This window comes from Festucalex cinctus, chromosome 1 (assembly GCF_051991245.1).
Source record: "Festucalex cinctus isolate MCC-2025b chromosome 1, RoL_Fcin_1.0, whole genome shotgun sequence".
NCBI lineage: Eukaryota > Metazoa > Chordata > Actinopteri > Syngnathiformes > Syngnathidae > Festucalex > Festucalex cinctus.
In genome coordinates this window covers 46267900-46286814 of record NC_135411.1, presented here as the reverse complement: position 1 = coordinate 46286814, position 18915 = coordinate 46267900, and the positions used below count along the sequence as shown (strand labels likewise).

The following is an 18915-nucleotide window of genomic DNA, read 5'->3' as shown; positions in this document are numbered from 1 at the left end:
ATGTTGGTTTGTTTGAGGGCAGGATTGCACAAAACCCATCTACGTACATTAACTACATTACAAATTATCATCAAATGATTCAATTTCTTACATTGATTATTGTTCACATTTTAATGACTTATAAATAAAGATACAGTATAATAATATAAAGCAGTCAAAGCGTGTTGCGAGTACCATCAGCGTTATGCTGGCTCTCGGATTACGTGAAAGAAAGGATCACTTAGTTCAATACAAATACAGTATAGTTCAACATTTACAACAAGAAATTCAAACATAGTACATTACAACAAAGTTGATTTTTTTTTAAACCAATACAGTACATTTTAAGTACTTCTGTTTATTTTTCAGTGCAGTACCTTTGATTTGCATTTAATTTATTTTAAACTTTTCTATGCAATCTTGTACATTTACATTGAATCATAATTCACGTTTTATTTAAAGAAACAAGACTTATGAAAAACTAACCAGCTATTCTGTGAAATGGTTAAATTCAGCTCTTCCCTGAAAAAATGTCAATTTATGTTGAGCAATTATGTTTTTATGTCTTAGCACTTTCTATGTATATTTTTGCGTTAAGTGCTGTCATGTGATCATCGTGACTTACCGCGTGCGTAAAATACACAATGAATGACATGGCTGCCACTGCCAGTGAGTGGAAGTAGCATTACATACTATAAGAAGATTAAATTAATGACATGAAAACAATTGGAAAACGAGACCCACTATATAAGACAGGGGTGTCAAACATCAGCCGGATCAGGCCTATAAAGGGGATTAATCCAGCCTGCGAGATGATTTTGTAAAGTTTAAAAAGTAAAGTTTAAAGTTAGTTTGTTTAAAAAAAAGAAAAAAAAAAAAGATAAAAATATAGACCAATATAAATCAAACACACGTGCTGAATAAGACACACATTCAACTATGACAAGGATTAACGTCCTTATAACTTCATTAACGGCACCACACAATGCATTCTGTGAACAACATACAGGCATATGCAAAATAGGCAGATATAACACGCCCGAGTGTTGCCGAATTCCATTTGCACTTGTGTTATTTTTTTGGGACAATATATTTACAGTTGTGTCGCGCAATTTAAGGCTGGCCCGCAAATATCGAAAATCTGTGTATAATTGACAGTAATTTAATTTATTTTATTTATTTATTTTATGATTTTTTTAATGATTCCCACAATGATTTCACCGATCTGGCCCACTTGGTAATATAATTTTCCTCCATGTGGCCCCTGAGCTAATATGAGTCTGATACTGTATAAGACAATCATGAAAAGACAATTACTTCCTTTCTTAAAAAAAACAAACAAACAAACAAAAAAAACTAAATTTTTTTGTTTTGAAAAATATTGAATTAAGCCACTACATAATACATAATTTCCACCATCCATCCATCCATCCATCCATCCATCCATCCATCCATCCATCCATCCATCCGCTTATGATTAACTTAAGATCAGGGAACAGATGAAAAAAGGAAAAAAAAATCAAAATAGAAAAGTGGACATTTCATTTAAATTATTACTGTCTATTAACTAGTGAATTTAGCATTGCATTGATAAAATTTTCCCACACATACATAACAAAATCATATAATTCCTTTATTTCTTAGTGACTGATGTAGGAATGCGAGGTCAAAAGTCAGACAAATGCAAGAGGTGGGTGTTAAATTTGCTACTAATCCAAATGACAAAGTCTCATTTGATCGAATAAGAGCAAATGTCCAGCTCAATCAGTCCCAGATGCAAAACCAATAAATGTCAGGTTGCTTTTTAATGAACGACAAGTAAACAGAAGTGAATTGAAATAAGGCTTAGGATTTGTATTCATGCCAACCTTGGAGCTGTACCAAGTCAAAAAATGAGTGTGTGGATCGTGTGGGTGTGCACAGATGCTACACATGCAAATACGAAACATGCAAGGCACAAAAAATAAAATAAAATAAATCAACTCGAAGTTTTCGAGTCCTTCGAGGTGGACTGAAAGTTTTGTACAGTGGTGCCTTGAGATGTGAGCTGAATTCCAAATCATCTTTTTTTTCTTTGAACTGAATGGACATTTCCATTTATTTCAATGGGGAAAAAATGTGATGTAGATTTTAATTAGGAAAAATAGCATTCAATAAATATTGTAAGTACTTTATAAACACATACCATAATGATTTATGGTAATTAAATACAACTAAAACAAATTTTTACTTCGCAACATCAACTGAATGTGCTGCTCTTTCTGGTGTGCCCGCCTTGGGGGTATTATAAGACAGACAAATGGATATACTGTTCATCAAGACGTCTGAACGCCGCTCAGTTTATCAGTACAGCATTAATATTAGCCGTTCTTCACAGAGGATAAAGAATGGTGCTTCTGTCTACATCTGGTTATACCATAACTTAAAGGCTTGTAGCACCATAACATAGATGCTATTTAATGTCAAGATTAAGCTAGTGGTCTGAAAGGCTAATCTATATTGTTGTTACAAATGCACGCGTGTATCATGTAGCGTGGCAATACACGTCAAATGGGAGTTGTGTTAAAAAGCTTGAAGCCTTTTTGAAGAGCTGTTCACTACTGACAGCTAATAACAGCTTGGATTTTGAAAAACTTCTCCATAAAGTGTTAGCTTTTGCAGATTATTATTATTATTTTATTTTGTTTTAAGAAGAAAGTGTTGTACCTTTGGTTGCCTGCGCTTTCCAGCGCTCCCTGTTCTGGTAGACCTCCTCGTTCCACAGAGCCTTGAAGTTCTTTATGTCCACGGCCAGCAGGGGGCTCTGGCCCGACGAGCAGCTGTCGGAGGCTATGCTCTTCACGCTGTGCCTCTTGGCCTCCTCTGAACTAATACTGTTCAGACTGCGTGCAAAGGCAAAGGAGACGAGTTCACAGGACTGACATGACAACCATTGCACATTTTTACCATGCTACTGTACTCCGATTCTGATTTTGCCAAATTGAAAGTTGAGCTGAGAGCCACATGCTGCTTCACCAAGTAAATTTGTATGTGTGTGTGTGTGTGTGTGTGAAGAAATATAGTGTCCAACTTGGATCATTTGCTATCAATTTGTGATTCGATAAAATCAGTTTCATCAGCTTCCCTCCCAACATCAATAGAATAGATTAGTAAATCGGCCCATCATGTGACATCTCTGTGATGGGATTAGAGAAGAAGGGATGTCACTGAAGTCAGCAGCATTCATCCTTCGGGGAAGGAACGTGTGAAGACACGCGAGGCAAAGCAATCCATCCGGCGTGTGTTGAGATGATTCACTTTGGACTCGACACGTCCGTCTGAGCGATGAGAGGCGAACGATAACGGCCAGACGGCTCCAGATAACCGAAAGCGGCAACACGCGGCATGATGGAAGATGAAGAGGTCCGACGCGCTTCAGCCCATCAGCGGCAGTGTGAGATTTATGCTCAGTTAGCTCCAATATGAGACCCCCCACTGTCCCCCTGCTGAGCGATTCTAATGGCGGCTGCTGAGCGCACTGATAAGCAGGTTGATATTGATGTGCAGGCTGAAGGGAGGCTTAATACGCACTTTATACAAACTTTTTCATTAGCGCTCTCTGGATAGTTGTTAGTCGTTAGATAGATTTTTTTTTTTGGGGGGGGGGGTCAGTGGCCAGTGGCCCTGTATTCTTCTGGTTCCAGTTCTTGAAACCATTCACACTTAACACAAGTAATTGCAGGCTCTGGATATAGCTAGATAAATGCTGTTTACATAATCATTAAAATCTATTAATGCAGACTTTGGGTGAAGTGGCCAGCCAGCCGCATGGTCATTTCATTCCCTAAAAAAATGGCCAACAATCAAATCTAATGAGGGCTCTTGATTAAGCTATGCAGCTGTCCACATAGTTTTTGAATTCCTTAGAAAAAGTAAATCTAACCCTGGTAGATGAAGGCTTTGGTAGGGGCTAAAAATCTCTTTAAAAAAATGTCAAAAATGAAACGTTCTAGTTGAAGCTAAGCGGCTGCCCACAATTATTTCGATCCCTCAAAAATGGCCACAAATCCAGTCTAACGTAGGCTATGAGGCCATCCATACAGTCTTTGAATACCTCAAATATCGAATCTGGATGGAGCTATGTGGCCACACAAATTGACATTTGAATCTCTCATATATTTAAAAAAAAATAAAAAAATAAAAAATCGAGTCTATTGCGAGGTCTGGATAGAGCTATGTGGCTATCCACATAGTGTTTGAATCACGCAAAAATCTAATCCAACCCAGATGAATTCACATCCTGGATAAAGTGATTTTATCCTCAAAAACGTTGAAAATTAGGTTCTGGATGAAGCTATGCAGCCGTCCACATAGTTAATTTCAATCCTTCAAAAATGACATTAATGACACTTTTTCAATGTGTGGTGTTGTGCTGAATGAAAAGTGAGGACAATTACACGCAACAGAAACGGACAGCCCACGGTGCAACTTGTACATTTTTCATTGTTATTGGATTCACCGCTCTTGCATGAAGACCCCATAAAATGGTGACCCGCTTTTGGCACAGAGCCCACCTGGAGCGGCGGAAACCCGCGAGACCCGAGTGCGAAGCCTCGTCAATGAGCGGCGTGACGATGCGCTCCATCATGTCGCTCAGTACGGTGAAGGTGGGCACCACGATGAAGTCGATGAAACCTGCGCAAACACATTTACAGGTTCGGAGTGAGCAGCTTTTACATGGACATTTCACAATATTACATGTTTTGTATTATATTATATAGTATGGTATTCTAATGAAATCACCTGCTGTTGTTTTTGTAACCCGGGGGAAATTTATTGGAGGTGGGGCATTCATTTGTTATAGTGGATGACACACCTGGGGTTAATTGCAGTCTGGTGTCAATACAGCCACTTTTACATTCTTTATCCCCATCCTTGCTTGAAGACAAGTGACACAATACTGCTCGATCAACTGTCAGTACTATTCTGACTCACCTATCTGGGACTGCGCCACCATTGTTGACTTTCGGTCACAGAGCGGCGAGAAGGAAAGGCCGAGCTCCGCTTCTTTGTCCCCCTGGGAAACACAAGAGTCACTCGTGAAAAACAATGCGCTCGCTACACCGCTCAACAGGCTTGCTGACCTGCTCGGCCCGCCGACTGCCTTTGAGGAACAAACTCGTTTCATTTTCCCTTTTTGAACACAAAAGATGTAGAGGTGGGAGTTGGCGGTGCACGCAGAAGCTGTTTATTGACAAAGAGCGTCCCTCGAGGCAAAAGAGCCTCGTGATAGCGACTGCAATAACAAAAGGAGCCGTACTGACAACAACAGCTTTTGATAAAGGGAGAAAATGCATGACTGATCTCTGTTAAGGTTTTTACACTGTTCATTTGACCTCTACAGCTATGATCTTTTTTCTTTTCTTATCCTTATTGACAGAGCGAATGGTGGCATCCCACTGCAATCCATGTCATGCATAACAGTAAAGACAAACATGTAGAATGGTGATGACATAGAAACTATGTAAGTTGCACAATTTCCACGTGTTGTCATTCCGATACTCATTAAGCCCATTACACTCCTGTTTTCATAATAGTGTATTGTAATAAGAGTAAAGATAAAAGTAGCATAATAGGTTTGATACTTTCACAAATTAACACCATTTATAGTGCTCTCTGCTATTGTGTACCTGGTCCTGGCATTGCAACAACATAATGAGGCTCTCTCAAGTGACATTAAAAGCAGCTTGAATAACAAACTATTTGTAAAAGAAAAAACCCCAAAGAAATAATCATAAAATTAACAAAAGAGAACTCTTAAGACACAAAGATGCAGTTGTATTAGTTTTCTTCTAAGACATGTTTATTAGGGACACATACAGATCAAAACATTCTGGCATTAAAAATATTACTGTAGAATATCATTATATAAATTTTAGAACCAATTATTACAATATGAACGATAACTGCTAATAAAACTCATATCCGTAAAATGAATTGATTTTCAAAAGAAAATATGAATAGTGCGAGAGAGATGTGTTTTTTTTAATACCCGTATATTTTTTTTATTTCTGTATTTCTATTGTAATATTTTTTTGCAAATTAAAAAAAAATGTATTTTTAAGCAACATATACATACATTTTGTATTTTATTGTCTAATAATTTGTATTTTCTAATAATTTGAACATTGTGACGTGACCTTTTCAATTTTCATGCCTTTCATCTCAGGTTTGATCCATCGTTGACGCTAGCTAAGCAAGCATCAAAGGAATAATTGTGGCTGTGTTTTGCTTGTTTGGCATTTTTATTGCAACACCCTGAAAAAATGGACTGCACCTACCCAGTAAAAAAAAAATGTGCATCTCTTCTGCTGATGCTCACCTGTCTGAAGAACTCCTCCAGCAGCGAGGTGGTCCAACGGTGGTGAAGGTCCCAACTTTTGGCTGGGTGACTGATGTCAGCAGTGTGCAGCAGTAAGGACAAGGCTTTGGGCTTATCAATGCTATAGATGACAATAAATGGAGCGTTACATTAATACAGCAATAAAAGCATCAACATGCAGGTATGCTTGCTTTATAAGCAAGAGGAATAGGTATTAATAGTGAGGGAAAAAAATATCAAGGTAACTACACATAGCAGAAACCTCAAGAGACAGGACAGCAAATTGGAGATTTGACAGATAATGGCCTTCACGAGATGAAAATGGAACACTACGTGCCGGAGAGGGAACGAGATAAACAACATAAGAGAGTAAGAGAGTTCTGTAACGTAAATGCTAATTGCTCGTAGGATGGCAACAGGTTTGCTGTGGGTCACTTAAAACTGTTGTGGTTTTTACAATGGCCCTCCAAATGATGCACACTGAAATGGATGCACATTAAATAGGCAAAATAACTCAGCCACTTATTCTTGCTCAGAGCATACAATGTTGCTGTAATGTTACAGATTCACATTTTAGGCATATCGAGTTTCAACGTGGAACATTAAATGCCTCAGGTTCTAATCTTGTAAACAAACACAGTGCAACGCTGCTTCTGGTTGGCATACGTCATGGCTCAAGAAACAGCTTCATGCCACCCCCACCCCCAAAACTCGAGCACATTTGAACAGCCTCTCCTGGGCTCTTCACATAGATCCAAAGCAGAACCATATACTATTGGTGTTTTAAAAGTACAACCATTAACACTGTTCAAACATTTACTGTCACACTTGCATTCCTCATTTCCTAAAAAGAAGACCAACTCCTGTACTAATTTTGCGCTTTCCTAAAATCAAAAGTAGTTGTGTATAGTGCGGTGCCTTGTGATATGAGTTCAATATACACTCGTACCACAAAACATTTGTATCTCAACTCATATTTCCCCTTTAACATTGATGGACATGTCCCCCCATTTCTGTGCTTGACGAGTGTTTAATAAGGATAATAGCACTCTGGAATATTTTACTTCATAAAACCAGAAAGTAAAAACATAATATATAGAATGTAGAGAGTTAAGCAGCATGTGTATCATGATTCTATGCTGCAATCCAAGTCATTGTACTGCTCCTGGTGTGCCTGTTTTGGCCACTGGGAGGCAGTCTAGTATGATAGAGTCATACAGACACAAGTGAAGAATACTTTTACTACTACTACTACTTTAAGTTATTCCGTAACATGTATTTAGATGAATCATTAGTCTGTGAGTATAGGTTATGTTATTCTTCCACGTGTTGGTCCACTGTTTGGAATAAACCCAAGGACTTGAAAAATTGGATACCCGAACATTTAGAACATTTTGGAAAATATTTTTTTGGCACCAGGAAACTTACTCTAGTTTTATTCAAGCTCAAAAGTCTGACAGAAGATCTTTTGGTCATTCGGATGGAGTGCGACTCGGACTCAAGCTGGTCTCTCACAGATGTGCAACTGACCCACTGTACAATATTTGTTTATTGTTGAACCAAGGCAGTGGACAGTAAAGCCCTTTCAAGTTGTACGGCCAACCCAACTGAATGCTGGATGAACAAAGGCAATGGGAGACAGGTGCAGAAACATAAGGTAAGACTGTGGCAAATTGGAGACACAGGTGGGTAAAAGGCGGAAAACACACCACCTGCACCCTCCAGTTTTTAAAGAGACCAAAATATTGCCTTGACCTGGGATTTGACAACATTTCTTTAATCCACTTTGGTCAACCACAAAACAACAACAACAGCAAAGCTTGAAATCCAAATTTATTTCCCATTTAACACGATGACCTGCTTAAGACTAATTGTCAGTTTCACTGGAATATGCTGTGAAGATCATTTTACATTATCGGGCATTACTGCTGCCTGATAGCATTAAAACCCTGTCACGCTTGACAAACGGATCCACACAGACACAAACATGGAAAGGCAATGACCAAAAAACACACACGGAAGGTTAAACGCGGGGGATGAAGAAAGACCGGCTCGCATTTCCCCTCCTCATCTCATTTGCGTCAGGCCTGCGGTAGCTGGCCTCGAATTACATTATAGTCCATTCAGCATTACACAGTGCAATCTCTCTTGTGGATGTGATGGAAGGAGACCCTCCAGTCAGCACTCTTTGGCCTCCTGTGTGGTTCTCGCACACGCACGCGCACACACACACAAGCTGATATGAAGCTGTCTTCTATCTGCTATCAGTGCTTTCAGGGTACTTCTGAAAACGACACCTTGAAGGTCAACAGGTTCACCCTACACCTCCACACCCCTTGACCTTTTCTTATCATCCACCTACTACACAAGCATGGATGTCTCACCAGCTCAAATGATTACTCAACTTGACTCCAGCTAAGTGATAAGAATAGATATAAATAGTATATTGGAGTATTGTATTAAAAGTAGTGCTGTTAAATTTAAAGAGTTAACTAATTAATTACTCACAAAAAATTATCGCACTAATCATTGTATTACCACAGATTAATCAGACGATTAATTTTCACCGCAGATGATCCTTTTTAGCCGATGGCGGATGGTTACGTTAAAGGTAGCTGTTGGAGTCTGAGCAATAAACATAACTATATGCATTCAAGTATGTTTACATATGCCGTAGGTCATTTTTTTCCCCATTTTAAAATATGCAAATAATTAATTGATTAGAAAAAGCAGGATGAGCGTGTGCAGTGAATATAAATTTTTGAAGACGTCCTCATAACATTAAATGTCGAAAAAATTAACACATAACAGGTGCGCTTCAAATTTAGCGGGCAAAATATGTTGGGGAAAAAAAAAGCATTTTTAAGTCAGTGATTAATCACGATTAATCAAAATTCTAAGATGTGATTAATCTGATTAAAAAATTTAATTGTTAGACAGCTCTAATTTAAAGTCCCTATAAAGTGCAAATAAATGCCAAATTGTAAAACAACCTTGCCAAGTAAGAACGAGTAATAAAATTGGCCAAATTTCAAGTTTATAAAGGCATCAAAATGGTAAAAAAAAACAAAAAAACCTTGTACTTCTCTACTGTATGTTCTCTAACACTGTGAGCATGTCCGCTTACTGCGCTAAAACCAAACCGCTCTCAACTGTCAATCAAATGCCACACATCTCCCTTATGCCTACACATTCTTACACTTTCAGTTGCTAAAATATATCCGTTGGAAGATTCTAGTGGCGGGAATCTGTCCCACGTCGCCGGGCTTTCCATGACACAAATAGAGGCGCCAGCCAGCAGCTAACTGGTGCTGCCTCAGCCAGCTACTTCCTCGCTTGCTGTTGTGTTGGTGTGTAGGTCCACATAACAGAGGCACGTCACTAAAAGTCAACCGTCTAATAAATAAGGTGGTGGATGTCATTCAGCCTGGGCTCAAACTACATGACGGAAATTTGAGCACATACGTCCTTGCTAGTTATATATCCACATGTTTTGTATTCCCAACTATTATGGTAGCCTGAATAACACATTGCAGCATTCGGGAAAGCCGCATTCTTGGGATGTAGGCATAACTAGCACTCCCCACTCAGCTAGCTAACAGGCTAACTCCCCTTTTTCACATAACAAAACCTTCCCACCTGGAACTCTCCCTTCGTCCTAACATTCCGTGGGTGAATTATGTTCCCATCACTACAAGTTATTCATATAACTCTAGCATAAAGAACATGCTAACAAGTTTACCAAACTATCAGTTTCACTCCAAATCACTAAATCCAATGAAATCTTCATTCTTGGTGTCACTTTTAAACAACTCCCCCAACTCGGGAGGTAGACGATGCACCGCTATCTCTTCTACCGGCAATGTTGAACTTATCAACACAGGCCTAGAGCGCCCTCTTGTGGTTTAGTGTGAAAATAACATGTCAAATGATATAATGATGTGTTAATTTCACACATAAGTCGCACCAGAGTATAAGTCGCACCCCCGGCCAAACTATGAAAAAAACTGCGATTTATAATCCGAAAAATACGGTAATTGGTTTGTTGATGTGCTGAAATGTTTTCTTTTGAATTTCATTTATGAAGCAGACTTCATCAATAGAAATGTGGATTTAAAATCTTCTCTTCTTGGTGTATTCAATTGATTAGTCATGCACTACAATTTGGTAATGTAATGTCCTAAAATTCTAATTCTTTATTTGGGGACCTTTAGCAGATATGAGATTAAAATAGATTAATTAGATTAATTAATTAAAAATCCTGTAATTATTTAGATTAAAAATTTTAATCGCCTGACAGCACTCAAACCCATAATAATAATAATAATAGTAATAATAATAATTAAAAAAAACTACAGATTTTTTTTTATTTTTTTTATTTAACCTTTATTTAACCAGGATAGTCCCGTTGAGATTAAGAACCTCTTTTTCAAGGGAGTCCTGGCCAAGAGGCAGCAAAACAGTTTTCATTACAGTTACAAATAAAAGTTTCACTTACAATCACATAAAAATTATATAAAACAGTTACAAATCAATGAGGCCGTCTCAAGTGCTCTTAATCTGGATCTAAAATCGTTCAATGAAACAAGTTCCGTTAGTTTCCAGTCCTTTTGCAACATGTTCCATGCAGAAGGGGCAGAGAAAACAAAAGCCTTTTTCCCCAGCTCAGTGCGGGCAAATGGAACAGAGAGCAACAAAAGATCATTGGAACGCAAAGCATAAGAATCAACACTTTTCAATGTGATTAAATTACAAATATAAGAGGGCAGCAGTCCAAGCATAGCCTTGTAAATAAAAATGTACCAGTGAGTCAACCTCCTGGTGGACAAAGGAGGCCATCCCACTCGAGAGTACAGTTCACAGTGATGGGTCAAGGCTCTACAATTTGTAACAAACCTCAAAGCAGCATGATATACAGAGTCAATCTTACTCAAACACTGAGCTGAAGCATTCATATACAACACATCCCCATAATCTAAAACAGATAAAAAAGTTGCAGTGACAAGACGCTTTTTGACCTCAAAAGAAAAACAACATTTATTCCGAAATAAGAAACCCAGTTTTAGTTTGTTTCTTCACGAGGTTCTCAACATGGGGTTTAAAAGTCAAAGTGTCGTCAAGCAAAATACCAAGATACTTATATGTATGAACCACCTCTATTTCATTTCCCTCCAGAGTGGACACTTTGGGGGGAAATTGTGGGCTTTTCCTGGAATTTGAAAAACAACATCAGTTTAGTTTTGTCCGCATTAAGGACTAGTTTTAGTTGCAGAAGTGTGTGCTGCACAACATTAAAAGCTTTCTGCAACGAAGCAACAGCAGCAGCTGAGCATGAGCCAAAGGAGTAAATTATTGTGTCATCAGCATAAAAATGCATATTGGCGTCCAACACGCTTTGTCCCAGATCATTAATGTACATAATGAACAGGAGGGGTCCGAGCACAGAGCCCTGCGGCACCCCTTTGTGAACACTCAAGAATTCAGAACATAAACCATCATGTTTAATACATTGGGTCCTGTCACTCAAATAATTTGTGAACCACGAGACTACATCATCTGACAGACCAAGACTGATGAGCCTTTGCTTTAAAACTGTGTGGTCCACAGTGTCAAATGCCTTTGACAGATCAATAAAAAGTGCAGCACAGTATTGCTTTTTATCAAGAGCAACAAGTATATCATTAACCACTTTTGTAGCAGCAGTCATTGTGCTGTGCTTTTTCCTAAAGCCTGATTGCAAATTTGAGAGCAGTTCATTTGAGTAGAGAAACTCTTTAAGTTGATCACACACAAGAGATTCAAAAATTTTAGATAAGACACACAAGTTTGATATTGGTCTGTAGTTTGTTAAAACAGCTGGGTCACCTCCTTTTAAGAGAGGAACCACAAAAGCTGACTTCCATACTGCAGGGATTACTTTGTTTTCAATTGATCAATTAAAAAGTACTGTAAGAGGCATTGCAATAAAATCAGCAGCCATTTTCAAACATTAAGGCTCTATCAAATCTGGTCCTGGAGGTTTTCGGTGATTCAGAATTTTGAGAGCCTTATGAACTTGCTGTACAGTAAAAGGTACACATCTAAAATGTTCTCCAGAAAACATTTGAGAATTTGTGCAGTGAGGCAAAGAGGCAGCTCCTGTGGAGTCAAACAAAGAACCAGATGACACAAAATGCTTATTAAAGCAGTTTAAGATCTCACTTCTGTCATAAACTGGAATTGAATCCTTCAAAATAAAAGTAGGAAGAACTTGAGGGCCTTTGTTCACAGAAAAACCCTTGATCACTTTCCAAAATTTTTGTGGATTATTGAGGCTCTCAGAGGTAACAGCTAAGTAGTATTCAGACTTAGCCTTTTTAATAAAAGAAGTACATTTATTTCTCAGTTGTTTAAAAATAGACCAATCACGAACAGAATTACTTTTCCTGGCTTTGGCCCATGCCACATTACGCTGATGAATGACATCAGACAACTCTGGAGAGAACCAGGGGTTTTCTCGCCCCTTTACTCTGAATTTCCTTATGGGGGCATGTTTATTTACAATTTTTTCAAAATTTTCTTTAAAAAATGTCCAAGCTAACTCGACATCTGGCAACAGATTTATATGTTCCCAATTAACAAAGGACAAATCATGATATGCTTGTTCATTAAAATTCTTTAAGTTCCGCTTAAAAATAATACGTGGTTTAGATTTGGGGATTTTTGTATCCCTGCACGCTGCAACAACACAATGATCACTCAGGTCATTACAAAAAACACCCACAGATGAAAATTTATGTGGAGAGTTTGTAAGAATTAAATCAATCAAGGTAGACTTCTCAGGACTTTTAATGTTTGGCCGAGTTGGATGATTGATCAACTGGCTTATATTAACAGAGTCACAGAAAGATTTAAATTCTTCAGAAGAAGTGTTTAACCAATCCCAATTCATGTCTCCTGCCATTAAAAGCTCATTGTAGTTTAATTTAGATAAAAGATATTTTAAAGATGATAGTGTCTCCTTTGTGGCAGATGGAGGTCTATAACAACCAACAACAGTTATAGAAAGGGATTTGGCTATTACCAAATTCAAGGCCAGAAACTCCATCTGCTTAGGAATTGACTTAGACAAGACAACTAGATCTCTGCAATATAGTGTGGATTTCCACAAACAAAAAAAAGTGAACTGACCCCTCGGGCTGTTGCAGGAAGTTCTTCATGGCCTTCACCTGCTGGAAGTGGCAGGACATGTCAGTGGCCAGCACCATCTCCACCACCAGAGCACGCAGCTCTCTGCGAGAAAAAGACAAGACAAAATGAAGTGCCACATACCTGGGTGGGGGGGAAAAAAAATAAATATCAAAAAGAATTAAAAGCTTGCTGGTGCAAAAAGCGGGCAGCCAGCACAGACTTTGAGAGCTATTTATAAATGTCTTACGTTGACAGGTTTGGGCTCATGCTATGAAAATTGGATTGCTGCTGTCTACTTTAATATATTATCACAGTTTCACTGAGTACAGAACTGTTGGACCTTGAAAGCACTTGTCATTTCCCGCAGAACAAAAAGTGAGTTCGCGATGAATGTGTAATGTGTACATGAAGGTCACGGGCCTGAACTTTTGTATCACTTTGTCGTATTATTTTTGGCGCAGCGGTAACTTCAATTGAGAGCTTAACGACTTCTGTGACCAATTTACTCTTATTTCAAATATATTTTTTTATTTTCAATAAACAGATGAAGATGTGACACAACAAAAAAAACGACTCGTCACTAGAAAAACGTTAAAGTTGGAACACATGCAGGTCAAGGTAAACTGTACATTTGATTTCCCTCCCTCTCCTTTGCTCTGACCTCCAGTCATCCTTGGAGAGGTTGTACAGGATGTTCATCTCGTCGTCGTCCTGCAGCAGGCGGTATGCCGCGCTCACGTGGTGGCTCTCCAGCACCGAGCGGTCGTTGTACAGGATAGCCGTGTCAGACCTGGGAGGGGGCCAAGCAAAGAGTCCATTACGGTGTTTATGGCCGTTGGCCACCGACTAATGTCGCCGCTTCTCGTTTTAATCAGTATAATTGGAGAGATGGCTTTGATGATATTTGAAACTCATCTTAAGATTTTTCCATTTTTGCTTGTTAGGGAATTTTATCACCCAAATGGAATTAGATTAGTCTAATGTTCATATCAATGAGGTAAAATGGTGCAAAAACATAATAGATTGCAATTCAGGCCTTTGCTGCCGAAATGCAAACGCTGCATTACTGCCCCTGACTTTGTGGCTTTTCTTGACTTTATTGCTTATTTTCTATTGTGCAGTGGGGTGGTTATTATGCTTCTTTTAGATAATTTACAGTAATGCACAGTTGTATCATTAAATCATGGCTAATCTGTACTTTATGATGCTGCGCTGCATTGATTTGTGTTAATCTGTTAAGCACTTTTACTGCTGAATGTATGACTAACTGGTGGGTGGAACTACTGCATCGGTAGTGGGATTTACTTCGGTTTATGTGTGTTTCCTTTAGCAAATCAAGTGTACCACCACTCCATGATACTTTTGCAAGTGTAACCTATTTTGACTCAATGTATTTATTTCTAAAGTGCAAGAATATTTGGCAGGATGAGCAATTTTTACTTGAGTATATTTACACGCACCATCACTTCATGGAAAGTCATTGCATCAGTGTAACTTTACAGACTTTAGCCGTTTCTCCACCAACAAGCCCAGGAACTTTGAGTTCTGCGTAAAGGGAGTTCTTGGTTGTTAAAGTTCAGCAGGGAATTAAGAATTGTGTTTCCACAGTGGACGTTTCTCAATATCAAGAATACAGAGTACGTTCTTGTGACGTAACGAGCAGCGTCTTGGTAAGCCCGGTCTCAAGAACGTAATTCCCAAGCACGCATATCTCGCTGGCGTATTTCCGTAATTCATCAGGGTTATATCATGTGACTTGCTTTCAATGTATCTGTACTACTATTTGGATGTTTCAAAATGTGTTTGTGCAACAAACATCGGTTAAAAACTTTACTTACGTCCTTGTGATTTCGCGAGATGTCAACAATGGCGGCCCAATACTGTTCCAATAGAAAGTATGCATAAGCCAAGACCACACGGAATTCCCGGATGTCGTTCTTTATTGCTAGCTGAAACCAAGAATGCGTCGGTTGTTGCTTTGTGAAGGCTTGGCTGTGAATATATCCCAAGATAAATTTCGTACGTCAAGGAACGAATGGGAGCGGAGGAGCATCACGATTTTTCTTCTTTCTTCCCACACACCGGTTTTGTGTTGTGTTTTGTGTTGATTAGTACTATTGTATTTTTGCAGCTGTTTTTTGGTATAAATTTCATCAAACTTGATTTCCTTCCCATGTTTTTGGGATTTGCACACTTGAACATAAGATGCATCATCACAATTTCAATATTGTGATATCAGAACAAAACCTGCAACTCTCACCGGTATCTTTCCAGAACCTTCCCCCCTCAATATTATCATAAATTGAATAAATCACATGTATAATTTAATTAGGGCCCGAGCAGCGACCGCTGCGAGGTCCCTATTGTTTTTGTAAAAATTATTATTATTATTATTATTATTATTATTATTAGGGCCCGAGCAGCGACCGCTGCGAGGTCCCTATTGTTTTTCGTTCGAATTATTATTATTATTAGGGCCCGAGCAGCGACCGCTGCGAGGTCCCTATTGTTTTTGTAAAAATTATTATTATTATTATTATTATTATTATTATTATTATTATTATTATTAGGGCCCGAGCAGCGACCGCTGCGAGGTCCCTATTGTTTTTGTAAAAATTATTATTATTATTATTATTATTATTATTCTTCTTCTTCTTTATTCTCCGCAAACAATCGCGATTTTGGGTACCTAAACATTCACGAAAACTCACCGAACTTTGCACACTCCTCAGGCCCGGCGAAAAATTTGATATTATTAAGTCGTCATAAAAATGCGACTCGATAGCGCCCCCTAGCATAGAAAAATAAAAACCAAGCCCGGCACGTTTGAGCTAGAGCAACAAAAATTGGCAGGCACGTGTAGCACCCCGAGACGCACAAAAAAGTCTATTGGGACCATGTAGCTAAAATGTACAGGAAGTGAGCTATGAATTTTTTAATGTCCAATTTTGGCCTATTTTGGCACATTCACTGTGGTCATGCTTTTTTCCCCTTTGCAAACATTTTTCATCCAATTGACTTCACACTTGGCATTTATCATCTCAAGACCTGAGAGAACAACTGGGCAAAACATCTTGCCTTTTTGAAATACTATATGACGGGGGCGGGGCATCAAATATTGCCTTTAAAATTTCATTTGTCCAGAAAGAGCAAATGCTTAATAACTCCCATGTTCAAGCTCCAAAAAATCTCAAACTTCTCAGGCAACGTAATAGTCACGGCCTGAAAACATCTATATGATAAAATTCAGTTATACATATAGCGCCACCTAGTGGTTACAATAAATGTCATACTTTACGTTTTTAGCTACTGTGCTGAGCTTGTTGAAGGGATCCATTTGAAAATTGGTCAGAAAAGCCTTAAGATGTTGATCATGCCCCACACCGAATATTGTAACTTTTCGCCAAAGGGCGTGGCCGCTACGGTGACGCAAAGTCTGAAGATTTTTCGTGAAAATAAAAGCTGCATTAACTTGGCCCAGATGATCCAATCTTCTCAAAATTTCACACATTTGATGAGAGTCCAGCCCTAAAGACATCTACGAACTTATATTTCATCTTACTGATAGCGCCACCTAGTGGCAATTTTTTTTTTAAAACGAATTTTCTTCTACGTTTTTCTTCAAACACGTTAACTGGACCTACCTCATATTTGCTCAGATGAGGGTTTTGTCCTTCATGATGTCACAACACGAAGTTTGTGAGTTTTCGTGAATCGCTGTGGGCGTGGCTAAGCGCTGTTCGCCAAGAAAACAATGCCAGTTTTGAGGGTCTAAACATGTGCAGAAACTCATGAAACTTGGCACACACATCTGGCCTGGTACAGTGAACAATATTTTATTGTTGATTGTGCTATTCTTACAAAAATGACTCAATAGCGCCCCCTAGAAGTTTTTAACAAAGCAGCCCCGGTTGCACGTTTAAGCAAGAACGACTAATATTTTTAGGTGTATGAGGGAGCCCAAGACCTACAAAAAAGTCTCTTGTACCCATATGCTAAAATGAACAGGAAGTGAGCTACGAATTTTTGAATGTCCCATTTTTGACGATTTTTGTACATTCACAGGGGGCAGACTTTTGCCCACTTCTCCTACACGTTTCATCCGATTGAGTTAAGACTTGGCCTGGACCATGTCAAGACCTGAGCCAACGACAGGGGGAAAAAATTTTACTTTTCGAAATACTATATGATGAGGGCGGGGCATCAAAATTTGTGTTTCGCACTGAAAAAGGATATGCTTGATAACTCCCCGGTACATGCTCCAAAAAATCCCAAACTTGACATGTATGTTTATCGTCAAGGCCTGAAGTTATCTCTATGACAACATTCAGTTATATATGCAGCGCCACCTAGCCCTTGAGGCATGAAAAAAAAAATACCCCACATACGGTATTTTGTACAAAAAATGTAAACTCATTCTAAGTGTGATAACTCAGTCATTTATGAATATTCTTTTAGTTTCCACCACTCAAAATGTTCACTGGCATCAGACTTATCCAAACATATATATATTTTTATTTATTTTTGATAGCCTCTATGGACATTAAAAGCAAAATCGTGAATGAAGGATATGCTTAATAACTCCACTGTACATGCTCAAAAAAAAATCCCACACTTGACATGTATGCTTATAATCAAGGCCTGAAGGTATCTCTATGACAACATTCAGTTATAAATACAGCGCCACCTAGCCCTTGAGGCTTATATATATAAAAAAAAAAAATACCCCACATACGGTATTTTGTACAAAAAATGTACACTCATTCTAAGTGTGATGACTAAGTCATTTATGAATATTCTTTTAGTTTCCACCACTCAAATTGTTCACTGGCTTCACACCGATCCAAACGGTATGTACGTTTCCATTTTGTTTTATTCATTTTTGATTGCCCCTTTGGACAATAAAAGTAACATTGTGCAATGAGTACAACGAGCGATGATGTGTATATACACTTTTACAAAAAATACCAATCAGGGCAAGTCATTGCCTAAAAATAAAAAAGGACGCTGATTTTTGCAGGTCTTAACAATCACCAAAACCCGTTGAGCTTGACACACACACTGGCTAAAAAATATTCTACATGTAAACGTTTATTATGCCATTTTCAAAGAAATTTTGCTTCCAATATGCCAGTACCCCAACGTGCCAGTACCCCAACGTGCAAGTACCCCAACGTGCAAGGACCCCAACGTGGCCCGGGCTGCGAGGGCCCTTTATAGCTGCTCGCAGCTCTAGTTATTATTCTTCTTCTTCTTCTTCTTCTTCTTCTCCGTAAACGATCGCGATTTTGGGTACCTAAACATTTACGAAAACTCACCAAACTTTGCACACTCCTCAGGCCCGGCGAAAAATTTGATATTATGAAGTCGTCATAACAACGTGACTCTATAGCGCCCCCTAGCAT

General features: G+C 38.6%; 1 protein-coding gene across 8 annotated transcripts in view; it reads right to left on the bottom strand.

Moving 5' to 3' along the window:
* The window catches only part of pde1cb (phosphodiesterase 1C, calmodulin-dependent b), a 282706-nt gene that overhangs the window by 12890 nt on the left and 250901 nt on the right, over positions 1 to 18915 (bottom strand). For all 8 annotated transcript variants that reach the window (XM_077537610.1, XM_077537617.1, XM_077537623.1 and 5 more), the window contains 6 exons: positions 14172 to 14300; positions 13511 to 13612; positions 6341 to 6461; positions 4954 to 5035; positions 4533 to 4653; positions 2686 to 2861 (listed from right to left, as the gene is read on the bottom strand). In XM_077537610.1, the coding sequence (XP_077393736.1) occupies positions 2686 to 2861; positions 4533 to 4653; positions 4954 to 5035; positions 6341 to 6461; positions 13511 to 13612; positions 14172 to 14300 (731 nt within the window). The remainder of the gene's footprint in view (positions 1 to 2685; positions 2862 to 4532; positions 4654 to 4953; positions 5036 to 6340; positions 6462 to 13510; positions 13613 to 14171; positions 14301 to 18915) is intronic.